The sequence below is a fragment of the Coregonus clupeaformis genome, unplaced genomic scaffold (assembly GCF_020615455.1).
Source record: "Coregonus clupeaformis isolate EN_2021a unplaced genomic scaffold, ASM2061545v1 scaf0253, whole genome shotgun sequence".
In the NCBI taxonomy this organism is placed as follows: domain Eukaryota; kingdom Metazoa; phylum Chordata; class Actinopteri; order Salmoniformes; family Salmonidae; genus Coregonus; species Coregonus clupeaformis.
In genome coordinates, this window is record NW_025533708.1 from 187,643 (window position 1) to 201,347 (window position 13,705).

At 40.6% G+C, this 13,705-nt stretch overlaps 1 protein-coding gene across 1 annotated transcript; it reads right to left on the minus strand.

Annotated features, from left to right (window-relative positions):
* Positions 1-4,065: 4,065 nt before the first annotated feature.
* On the minus strand, positions 4,066-6,625 carry LOC121554899 (trace amine-associated receptor 13c-like). The gene is made up of 2 exons (XM_045214417.1): positions 6,189-6,625; positions 4,066-4,177 (listed from the first exon to the last, which is right to left on the minus strand). The coding sequence occupies exons 1-2, from the start codon at positions 6,623-6,625 to the stop codon at positions 4,066-4,068; spliced, it is 549 nt and encodes a 182-aa protein (XP_045070352.1).
* Positions 6,626-13,705: the final 7,080 nt, after the last annotated feature.

A 13,705-nucleotide genomic window follows, 5' to 3' on the forward strand; every position in this document is an offset into this window, starting at 1 on the left:
GTCATGCCAGAGCAGCTCTCAGATGCTGTTGAGTCTGAATGAATATAGAAATTGGGCACCACTTTATAATAACACCTTGTAATAAAGAATATTTAATGGATTAAGAAATAGTTTATTCATTTATTTATAATTACTCCCACATTTGTGTTACTAAGCTAGTTGTTCACATATTTATAAATTACTTTTATAGTAAGTAATAAGATAATTCTTAAGTTGTTTAATAAATGTCCTTGTAAACCATTTACCAATCATTGGTAATGTTGTGTTGCAGTCCCTAAAGTGAGGACTATTCATCCTTAATAAACGTTGAGTGACCAGTGTAATTTCTCACAAAAAGATGGACATGCCATTGGTAGACATTCCAGCAGTACCTGATGCTCCTTAAGGTCTCAAAATGACCTAGAACATATCAATCGTTAAACAATAAGCACACAACACAGAGGATGTTAAAGGAAATATATGAACATTTATTCCAAAACAGTCACGCTGTTGTAGTAGTATGCTGAAAGTAGTAGAAGTAACATGTTTTGTCTGAAAATGCTAACATTTGTGTTTATTGGCAGTGACTACCAAAACCAAAGTGTGGCTTGTAGTCACTCATTAGAGCAGTTCATAGACTGCTTACAGGGTAAGGGAACCAATATCTAAATACATAATTTAACTGAACATTATGTTTAAAGGGTTACTCCCTTTAATACACTACAAGTGAAGTTGTCCAAATTCTTATGACTTCTTCAAATGGGGGGACTAGATACATAAGGTGTTCTAATTTATGTATGAAAATAACCTCAAATAAAAGGTGGCATTCTATAATGTCGCCTCATATTAAACATTTGATGTCAAATCCAAAAATGATTTGTACATGGTACAGGCTCTAAAGAAGTTAACTCAGCCATCTACACAGCCATCGGCAACACAGCCAAGGAGTACAAAACTAAACTTAATAATGGGAAACATAGTAATAGCTTACATAGAACAGATCTACCGCTTCTTAGACCTGCTTTCAATGAGAATGACAGCTCTATAACTCATATTTCTATGTGAATTTGGACGGGGCACGCAAAAAGTTACATATTGAAGCTTTAAATAGTAAATATTTTCTTCATAATTTATCATTAAACACACATTTATTTATAGTAAGCTTGTTATTCACACATTTATAAATAACTTTTGTAGTGTGTTTGCTGCGGTCTCCTGCGCTGTTGTGTTTAATAATTCATGCATATAGTAGTTATTTATGAATATGAAAATTCCTAGCTTACTAACATTTAACAAATGTGGGAGTAATGATTAATACATGGTGAGCAAACTGTAAATGCCTTACAAATGGTTTATTACTGAACACTATAAAGTGTTACCCATGATTGCATATTCTTGCATTTTACCCTCAACTACTTACAAAATACACCATTGAGATAGACTTGGACGTTATCTGATGTCATGCATTATTGTACATTTCAACTTTACCACACTTGATGAAGGCATTGTGTCCCAATTGAGCCACTAGAGGGAGATGTTAAACAACATATAGAATCAAATCAAATCAAATCAAATTTTATTGGTCACATGCGCCGAATACAACAAGTGCAGACATTACAGTGAAATGCTTACTTACAGCCCTTAACCAACAGTGCGTTTATTTTAAACAAAAAAAGTAAGAATAAAACAACAACAAAAAAAGTGTTGAGAAAAACAAAGAGCAGAAGTAAAATAAAGTGACAGTAGGGAGGCTATATATACAGGGGGGTACCCGGTGCAGAGTCAATGTGCGGGGGCACCGACTAGTTGAGGTAGTTGAGGTAATATGTACATGTGGGTAGAGTTAAAGTGACTATGCATAAATACTTAACAGAGTAGCAGCAGCGTAAAAGGATGGGGTGGGGGGCAGTGCAAATAGTCCGGGTAGCCATGATTAGCTGTTCAGGAGTCTTATGGCTTGTGGGTAGAAGCTGTTGAGAAGCCTTTTGGACCTAGACTTGGCACTCCGGTACCGCTTGCCGTGCGGTAGCAGAGAGAACAGTCTATGACTAGGGTGGCTGGAGTCTTTGACAATTTTGAGGGCCTTCCTCTGACACCGCCTGGTATAGAGGTCTTGGATGGCAGGGAGCTTTGGCCTCAGTGATGTACTGGGCCGTACGCACTACCCTCTGTAGTGCCTTGCGGTCAGAGGCCAAGCAGTTGCCATACCAGGCGGTGATGCAACCAGTCAGGATGCTCTCGATGGTGCAGCTGTAGAATTTTTTGAGGATCTGAGGACCCATGCCAAATCTTTTTAGTCTCCTGAGGGGGAATAGGCTTTGTCGTGACCTCTTCACGACTGTCTTGGTGTGCTTGGACCATGATAGTTCGTTGGTGATGTGGACACCAAGGAACTTGAAGCTCTCAACCTGTTCCACTACAGCCCCGTCGATGAGAATGGGGGCGTGCTCAGTCCTCTTTTTTTTCCTGTAGTCCACAATCATCTCCTTTGTCTTGGTCACGTTGAGGGAGAGGTTGTTGTCCTGGCACCACACGGCCAGATCTCTGACCTCCTCCCCATAGGCTGTCTCATCGTTGTCGGTGATCAGGCCTACCACTGTTGTGTCGTCGGCAAACTTAATGATGGTGTTGAGTCGTGCCTGGCCATGCAGTCATGGGTGAACAGAGAGTACAGGAGGGGACTGAGCACGCACCCCTGAGGGGCCCCCCGTGTTGAGGATCAGTGTGGCAGATGTGTTGTTACCTACCCTTACCACCTGGGGGCGGCCCGTCAGGAAGTCCAGGATCCAGTTGCAGAGGGAGGTGTTTAGTCCCAGGATCCTTAGCTTAGTGATGAGCTTAGAGGGCACTATGGTGTTGAATGCTGAGCTGTAGTCAATGAATAGCATTCTCACGTAGGTGTTCCTCTTGTCCAGGTGGGAAAGGGCAGTGTGGAGTGCGATAGAGATTGCATCATCTGTGGATCTGTTGGGGCGGTATGCAAATTGGAGTGGGTCTAGGGTTTCTGGGATTATGCTGTTGATGTGAGCCATGACCAGTCTTTCAAAGCACTTCATGGCTACAGACGTCAGTGCTACGGGTCGGTAGTCATTTAGGCAGGTTATCTTAGAGTTCTTGGGCACGGGGACTATGGTGGTCTGCTTGAAACATGTTGGTATTACAGACTCGGTCAGGGACATGTTGAAAATGTCAGTGAAGACACTTGCCAGTTGCCAATGACAACAGCGCCGGAGAAGATGGCTGCCGTTTTACAGCCCTCTAACCAATTGTACTATTATGTGTGTTTTTCCGCGTTATTTGTAATTTATTTTGTACATAATGTTTATGCCATCGTCTCTTATAACCAAAAAGAGCTTCTGGATATCAGGACAGCGATTACTCACCTCGCATTGGACGAAGACTTTTTCTTCAACGAGTCGGACGCGAAGGATATTCTACAGACACCCGGCAAGGCCCAGATCCCCGTCATTCGCCTGAGGAAGAGACGGAGATATCGTGGACGTAGGTCGGGGGTGCCTTGTAAGGATCCGACAGCGAGCGAGTAAACTGCCTCTCCCATCAATACTATTAGCCAACGTTCAATCTTTTGAGAATAAAATTGACGATTTAAGATTACGGTTATCCTACCAACGGGACATTAAAAACTGTAATATCTTATGTTTCACGGAGTCGTGGCTGAACGACAACAATGATACCATTCAGCTAGCAGGCTACACGCTACATCGGCAGGACAGAACGGCTGGCTCCGGTAAGACAAAGGGTGGAATGTATTATTGGAATTGGTATTATTGGAATACTTACTTTTAATCATTAAATAACATGGAACAACCACAGACTTTGGTATTTGGACTTTAAAACCCTAAATGACTACAATGTCTTTTATAAAACAAGTTTATGCCTTCTCCAAGTCATTCCATTCCAATCCATCCAAATCCATCCAAATCATTCTGTATCACCTCCACATGTATCTATGACACTGAGATGAATAATGTCAGTTAATGGTTACATGAACAAACAATTACAACAAATGTATTACAAAACATATCACACCTATGTGTGTCATTTTTAGGAATAAAAACATAGGAACTATGAACATCTTAACTTCAAAGTTAAAATAAGTTTAGCTGTTACTTTGAACCATGGATAAAATAAAGCATAAATTATTGGATTAATTAAGGAATTAGCAAGTGGCAGACAGCTGATGATAAATAATGATAAATTGTCAATGAAAAAAAAAAGTACATAAAAATAAAATGGAATCCAGCAACTTAGATAGGTGAAAACAACAATAGCTAGAGTTTTTGCTGCTTTTCTCTCTGACTTATTTGCCTGTACAGTTTTAACACCAGACACACTGGCAGCCTCTTTTGAAAATACCTTTCTGGCCTGTGATCTGGCCACCACAAATATTTTCAAATAAAGTGTTATAATAATAGAGCACGGGACAAACATTGTAATTACAAAGTCAATTACAGTGGGGAAAAAAAGTATTTAGTCAGCCACCAATTGTGCAAGTTCTCCCACTTAAAAAGATGAGAGAGGCCTGTAATTTTCATCATAGGTACACGTCAACTATGACAGACAAATTGAGGAAAAAAAATCCAGAAAATCACATTGTAGGATTTGTAATGAATTTATTTGCAAATTATGGTGGAAAATAAGTATTTGGTCACCTACAAACAAGCAAGATTTCTGGCTCTCACAGACCTGTAACTTCTTCTTTAAGAGGCTCCTCTGTCCTCCACTCGTTACCTGTATTAATGGCACCTGTTTGAACTTGTTATCAGTATAAAAGACACCTGTCCACAACCTCAAACAGTCACACTCCAAACTCCACTATGGCCAAGACCAAAGAGCTGTCAAAGGACACCAGAAACAAAATTGTAGACCTGCACCAGGCTGGGAATACTGAATCTGCAATAGGTAAGCAGCTTGGTTTGAAGAAATCAACTGTGGGAGCAATTATTAGGAAATGGAAGACATACAAGACCACTGATAATCTCCCTCGATCTGGGGCTCCTCGAAGATCTCACACCGTGGGGTCAAAATGATCACAAGAACGGTGAGCAAATATCCCAGAACCACACGGGGGACCTAGTGAATGACCTGCAGAGAGCTGGGACCAAAGTAACAAAGCCTACCATCAGTAACACACTACGCTGCCAGGGACTCAAATCCTGCAGTGCAGACGTGTCCCCCTGCTTAAGCCAGTACATGTCCAGGCCCGTCTGAAGTTTACTAGAGTGCATTTGGATGATCCAGAAGAGGATTGGGAGAATGTCATATGGTCAGATGAAACCAAAATATAACTTTTTGGTAAAAACTCAACTCGTCGTGTTTGGAGGACAAAGAATGCTGAGTTGCATCCAAAGAACACCATACCTACTGTGAAGCATGGGGGTGGAAATATCATGCTTTGGGGCTGTTTTTCTGCAAGGGACCAGGACGACTGATCCGTGTAAAGGAAAGAATGAATGGGGCCATGTATCGTGAGATTTTGAGTGAAAACCTCCTTCCATCAGCAAGGGCATTGAAGATGAAACGTGGCTGGGTCTTTCAGCATGACAATGATCCCAAACACACCGCCCGGGCAACGAAGGAGTGGCTTCGTAAGAAGCATTTCAAGGTCCTGGAGTGGCCTAGCCAGTCTCCAGATCTCAACCCCATAGAAAATCTTTGGAGGGAGTTGAAAGTCCGTGTTGCTCCAGCGACAGCCCCAAAACATCACTGCTCTAGAGGAGATCTGCATGGAGGAATGGGCCAAAATACCAGCAACAGTGTGTGAGAACATTGTGAAGACTTACAGAAAACGTTTGACCTGTATCATTGCCAACAAAGGGTATATAACAAAGTATTGAGAAACTTTTGTTATTGACCAAATACTTATTTTCCACCATAATTTGTAAATAAATTCATAAAAAATTCTACAATGTGATTTCCTGGATTTTTTTCTTCTCATTTTGTCTGTCATAGTTGACGTGTACCTATGATGAATATTACAGGCCTCTCTCATCTTTTTAAGTGGGAGAACTTGCACAATTGGTGGCTGACTAAATACTTTTTTTCCCCACTGTATATTGCCCAAGACTGACCCTTCTATAGTAAAACATTCTTTCAAACACCTACTGGGTACCTGTACATTTACAATTATATTTGCAATAGCAGCATCGTATATGATACAACAACACCAGGTAATGGATATACAATACATAATTCTTGTTATTGTTATTTTAGAGTGGTACAATAAAGGATCACACACAGCAACATAACGGTCAATAGATATCAAGACCAAACTGCCCACAGATAAAGAAGAACACAAACAAGTGATGCAGAAATAAAACCCACAGAAATATTCCCCAAAATCCCAGCATGGTTCCATTAATGCTACCATCGTTAATGGTATCACAATCAGTCCCACCAGGAGATCTGACACAGCCAGAGAGAGGATGAGCAGGTTGGTTGGAGTGTGGAGCTGCTTGAAGTGAGAGATGGAGATGATCACCAGTATGTTCAAAAATACTGTAACTGCTGAAATCAATGAGAAGAAGATGTACAGTGTTATGTAGATAGATGTTGATAGCAAAGTCTTTCTGCAAGAAGAGTTTCTGTCTTGAAAACAGTATTGAACATCTTCCTGTTCCTCCATTTGTAATAAAGGGTCCAAATGCTGAGGTCCTGCTCCTGCTTGGTCCTGTGTGTGACCCTGTCAGGTCAGCCTTCTGACAAACTCTGAGCTCTGCCTCTCTATTTATCCCTGAATGACTGACACACACTCCCCTCCCCAGTGTCTCTCTGCACACTCACACGCGCGCACACACACACACACACACACACACACACACACACACACACACACACACAAGCCCACAAATGAACAAAAGGTTGGATAAACAAATTATTTGTCAAAACATGATGTAATGTATTACAAGTTTGTATGTTGCTATGGCCACCTAGCCAGTCCTTCACTCTTACTGATAGATAGAGATGAGAGAAAAAGGTATGTTTTATCAACTGAGGATTTAAATGGGGAAAATATAGTATGGGTGATGATTTGGTCACCCAAAGGTTATTTTACATGGGAAACAGGATAAATGTTCAAGACTAACTGTTTTGATTGATGTCAGTGCTCAGATTGGACCATAATCCACAACCTCAGGAGACATAGCCTCGGAAGCCGAGACTCCAAACAGAGGTTGTGTTTCTGATAAATGTTCTGACTTGCAACAAGCTAGCTATCATAAGACACAAAACTAACGGTGAGTGTAAGCAGCCAGCCAACCCTCCCCTTCAAACCCCATCCTTAAACTCCTCCATCCTTCCAGTCGAGAGAACGAAACAAGATTTGGAAGGAAGGCCTTGAGAAACTACAGGACAGATCACAGCATATGTCATTTGGACAGTGCATAAGAAAATTGACAGTCAGGCAGTTGATGAGATGGCATATCTTTAAGGTGGATGCACTAATGGCATTCCATAGGAACATTACATAGACTTGTAAAAATGTCCATCTAAACTGAAATATGAAGTAATTATTAAGGTTGATGGAGACAGTAACATTGTAGGGGATACATACTATTTGGCAGACATCACCCTACAGTATTCTGACCCAGTCATCCCCCTTGATGTTTTTCAGCCAGCCTGCTACCTTGAGAGTAATGCCCCATGTAACCTCTCACCATTACCAATAATAGGGGAGGTTAGCAGTTTTGGGGAGGTATGATCTTTGACCCTCTGTAACTTTCTCACTCATCACCCTGAGGACCAACCTGTATAGTCCACCACACCATCTCTCATTAGCACCACCAGCTGAAGAGAGTTTTCTCCCTAATTGTCTAATTGTGTTCCCCGTACCCTATGTGAACTTGTCCATTCCCTTTGTGTGATTATTCTGATGAAGGCCATTGAAGGCTGAAACGTTTATCTTTTAACCTTGCTTAAATAAAACAAATCATTTTTAATGGCGAGGAAGTGTTGTGCCTTTTCCTTTGCAATGATGATTACATTTTTTGCACCTCGACTCACGTTGGTTGAGCACCCTCCTCTTCTTTCGATACAGTCATTATTTCTCAGCTTCATCAAGGTTGTCAATCATTTGATTAGATTTTTATTTTAATAAATCTAGTTAGATGCTGTTCTGTCAGATTCCAGAGGGTCCTGTTTGCGCTACGATACCATATACTTTATTGTCCATTTACATGGAAATTCATTTAGAGACGTCAGCATAGAAATACACAAACACAACCCAATATATTACACGACGTACGGAAAACTGGAACGTTAGTACACAAGTCACACATTAACATATTCACATATTGGAAACATGCAGGGCTCTGTCATAATGACACTTATATCACTCTACCAATGAAAGGTGTCAACCACACACCCAAATACATCTACTACATTTAGATGTTGTTGTTTTTTTACATTTATTTCTACAGGGTGGGTCACCATTGAGACCAGCGTCTCATTTGCAAGGAAGCCCTGTGAACATGAACATACAATAAATACAACAATATTAATCAAAACAAACACAATTCTCAAAAACTGGCGGCAGGTAGCCTAGCGGTTAAAATGTTGGGCCAATAGTCGAAAGGTTGCTGGTTCGAGTCCACGAGCCAACTAGGTGAAAAATCTGTTAACGTGCCCAAGGCACTTAACCCTAATTGTTCTTGTAAGTCGCTCTGGATAAGGGCGTCTGCTAAATGACAGACCAAAAAAATATGATTCCACCTCTGCATGATTCCTGAAGAGCATATTACATCAGCAAAACTCAACCTGTTACTGGGACTATATTGTCTCTACTGTGTAAGTGAACAACTCTTCAATTATATTAGTTTGACTTGTTTAAGTTTCTCACGTCGAGGGTCCTGTTATTAGTTGTAGTAATCATGGTCAAATTACCAACAGGGGTACCCCATTGATTTTGTTAGGCACTCTAACTCTGATATCATATTCAAAACTGCAAACATTTCTCTTCACCCTAAGACAAAATGAGTAGAATTGCAGGAAATTAGCTTTAAAACTGCAACATTTTCTTTACTTCCCATGGCAAAATGTGTAGAATTGCAAGAATTTACAGTGCATTCGGAAAGTATTCAGACCCCTTGACTTTTTTCACATTTTGTTACGTTACAGCCTTATTTTAAAATTGATTAAATTGTTTTTTCCTCCTCAGCAATCTACACACAATACCCCATAATGACAAAGCAAAAACAGGATTATTATTATTATTTTTTTTTTGTATAAAAATATAGAAATAGAAATATCACATTTACATAAGTATTCAGACTCTTTACTCAGTACTTTGTTGAAGCACCTTTGGCAGCGATTACAGCCTCGAGTCTTCATGGGTATGACGCTACAAGCTTGGCACACCTGTATTTGGGGAGTTTCTCCCATTCTTCTCTGAGATCCTCTCAAGCTCTGTCAGGTTGGATAGGGAGAATCGCTGCACAGCTATTTTCAAGTCTCTCCAGAGATGTTAGATCGGGTTCAAGTCTGGGGTCTGGCTGGGCCACTCAAGGACATTCAGAGACTTGTCCCAAAGCCACTCCTGCGTTGTCTTGGCTGTGTGCTTAGCTTCGTTATCCTGTTGGTAGGTTATTATTCGCCCCAGTCTGAGGTCCTGAGTGCTCTGGAGCAGGTTTTCATCAAGGATCGCTCTGTACTTTGCTCCGTTCATCTTTCCCTTGATCCTGACAGCTGAGTTCCAGAAATCAGACAGGGAAGCTATTCTCAAGTTGCCCATACCTGCATTTCCAGCTGTCTCTTCAGATGTAGAAGAGATACTGTAGTATGTGATCAGCTGAAGTGTGTATATGCACACAAAAAACTAATGGTTCTACATGGTGCCAGATAAGGGTTCTTTGTCTTGTAAACATAGCGGATCCCTTTTTGGTGCTATATGGAACCATTTTTGAAGGTTCTACCCTTTTTTCTTTTTTTATCTTTTTTTTCACCTTTATTTAACCAGGTAAACCAGTTGAGAACAAGTTCTCATTTACAACTGCGACCTGGCCAAGATAAAGCAAAGCAGTGCGATAAAAACAACAACAACACAGAGTTACATATGGAATAAACAAAACGTACAGTCAATAACACAATAGAAAATCTATATACAGTGTGTGCAAATGTAGAAAGTTATGGAGGTAAGGCAAAAAATAGGCCATAGTGCAAAATAATTACAATTTAGTATTAACACTGGAGTGATAGATGTGCAGAAGATGATGTGCAAATAGAGATATTGGGGTGCAAATTAGCAAAAATAAATAACAATGTAAATAACAATATGGGGATGAGGTAGTTGGGTGGGCTAATTACAGATGGGCTGTGTACAGGTGCAGTGATTGGTAAGCTGCTCTGACAACTGATGCTTAAAGTTAGTGAGGGAGATATGTGTCTCCAGCTTCAGAGATTATTGCAGTTCGTTCCAGTCATTTGCAGCAGAGAACTGGAAGGAATGGCGACCAAAGGAGGTGTTGGCTTTGGGGATGGCCAGTGAGATATACCTACTGGAACGCATACTACGGGTGGGTGTTGCTATGGTGACCAATGATCTAAGATAAGGCGGGGATTTGCCTAGAAGTGATTTATAGATGACCTGGAGCCAGTGGGTTTGGCGACGAATATGTAGTGAACCCTGTTCTCAACCAGCTTGTAGGGCATGTTTTGACAATAGATTTAGAAGTGGATATGAAAAAAAACATCACTTGAACCTGATTGGTCAACTCCCCCAGCCCTCCTGCATCAATTAACATCATTTGTATGATTTTGGGTTGCTGCAGATCAGTGTTGTGGCACTCTAACTTTGCCCATTCAGAGGGCTGGAAGAAAACTCAAAATCAGTCACCAAAGTTGTTGTACAAAAGTCAGGAATTCAATTAGTGAGGGATTAATATAGCACCATTCCTGTCAGTAGAGACCTTGAATAGTAGGAATATGTAAATACAAAAGTTTCAATGTAAAAAGGTTCAAAAGCAAGAATTTCGTAAAAATGTGCTTAACCAGGCAGGTTGATACAGTGCATTGGGAAATTATTCAGACCCGTTGACGTTTTCCACATTTTGTTAGGTTACAGCCTTATTCTCAAATGGATTAAATAAATGTTTTTCCTCATCAGTCTACAAACAATACCCCATAATGACAAAGCGAAAACAGTTTTTTTTCAAATTTTGGCAGATAAAAAAACAAGAACCTTATTTAGATAAGTATTCAGACACTTTGCTATGAGACTCGAAATTAAGCTCAGGTGCATCCTGTTTCCATTGATGGTCCTCTGTAGCTCAGCTGGTAGAGCACGGCGCTTGTAACGCCAGGGTAGTGGGTTCTATCCCCGGGACCACCCATACACAATACAAAATGTATGCACACATGACTGTAAGTCGCTTTGGATAAAAGCGTCTGCTAAATGGCATATTATATTATTTTTTATTATTTATCATCCTTGAGATGTTTCTACAACTTGATTGGAGTCCACCTGTGGTAAATTCAATTGATTGGACATGATTTGGAAAGGTCCCCAAGAACACAGTGGAACCACCAAGACTCTTCCTAGAGCTGGCCGCCCGGCCAAACTCAGCAATTGGGGGAGATTTGCCTTGGTCAGGGAGGTGATGGTCACGGAGCACCATAATTCCCCTGTGGAGATGGAAGAACCTTCCAGAAGGACAACCATCTCTGCAGCACTCCACCAATCAGGCCTTTATGGTAGAGTGGCCAGACAGAAGCCACTCCTCAGTAAAAGGCACATGACAGCCCGCTTGGAGTTTGCCAAAAGGCACCTAAAGGACTCTCAGACCATGAGAAACAAGATTCTCTGGTCTGATGAAACCAAAATTGAACTCTTTGGCCTGAATGCGAAGAGTCACGTCTGGAGGAAACCTGGCACCATCCCTACGGTGAAACATGGTGGTGGCAGCATCATGTGTGGGGATGTTTTTCAGTGGCAGGCACTAGGAGACTATTCAGGATCGAGGGAAAGATGAACAGAGCAAAGTACAGAGAGATGAAAACCTGCTCCAGAGCTCTCAGGACCTCAGACTGGGGTGAAGGTTCACCTTCCAACAGGACAACGACCCTAATCACACAGCCAAGACAACGCAGGAGTGGCTTCGGGACAAGTCTATGAGTAGCCCAGGCAGAGCCCTGACTTGAACCTGATCGAACATCTCTGGAAAGACCTGAAAATAGCTGTTCAGCGACGCTCCCCATCCAACCTGACAGCGCTTGAGAGGATCTGCAGAGAAGAATGGGAGAAACTTCCCAAATACAGGTGTGCCAAGCTTGTAGCGTCACACCCAAGAAGACTTGAGGCTGTAATCGCAGCCAAATGTGCTTTAACAAAGTACTGAGTAAAGAGTCTGAATATTTTTAAATTTACATTTTAGTCATTTAGCAGACGCTCTTATCCAGAGCGACTTACAGTTAGTGAGTGCATACATTTTTCATACTGCCCCCCCGTGGGAGTCGAACCCACAACCCTGGCGTTGCAAGCGCCATGCTCTACCAACTGAGCTACAGGAGGCCTATGTAAATAGATTATTTCATTTTTTTATACATTTGCTAACATTTCTAAAAACCTGTTTTTGCTTTGTCATTATGGGGTATTGTTTGTAGATTGATGAGAAAATTGTTTTATTTAAACCAAAAGTCTGTAACGTAACAAAATGTGAAAAAGTCAAGGGGTCTGAATATTTTTAGAATGCACTCAGTAAAAAGTATGGTGGAAAAAGAATAGGGTACATCTATTTTTTATATAATAATACTTATTTTGGTGAAAACTATGATTACATTGTTGACAAGACACTACATTAGGCAACATACATTGGTTTAACAACATTTCATGACCCATGGGATTAATGAATCAATATTCAGACTGAAGTTCGCCTATAAAATAATGCCTATAAAAGTAATAAAAACTGCACTTTGTCATATATTATCTCAACATGTAGTCTGAACATGTGGGAAACATTGTGGAAGGACTAATTGAAATTTAAGAAAACCAACAACACCTGAAAACACATTCATTTGATACATATATATGCAATTAACATTTATTAAAATGTGACATCAGTCCTCATTTAACAATGCTTAACCTGCATACAGTATAAAAGCCATTGAAGCAGACCTAAAGTAATTTTTGCAATATTGTTGAGATGAGTAAAAATGCTATGCAAATTGCCATTCTAATATGGTATCGCTGGTACGACCCTCTTGACTTCTCAACTGCCTGGTAGAGTAAACAGCAAGTTAAAGAAAAACACTATTGGAAATTCCTGTTTGAGTTGTTAGTAATAGGAATTTAAGATGAAATAATTGTTTCTACATGTTTTTCTAGAAGAGACAGTTAAAGAGATAAAGAACCTTGATCGTAAGGTTCTAATTGAAACCTTTATGGTGCTATAAAGAACCCTTTCCTAAGTTTCTATAAAGGTTCTGGGAACTAGTGACAGGTTGCCACTTATCAAACGCATCAAATATTTTGCATAGATGGAGCTCCAAACAGAGGGTGTGTTTCTGAAAAATCTTCAGCAATAAGCTAGCTATCATAAGATACAAAACTAACGGTGATGTGATGAGTGTGATGGAAAGGAGTCAGGCGCAGGAGGGTAATCACCAAATACAGAGTTTATTCCTTCGTAGACAAAGGTGCTCAAATAGCGATCAACGAAACAGGCACTGGGGAAACTATCATCCCTGGCAAATACACTGTAATGGATATCCAATA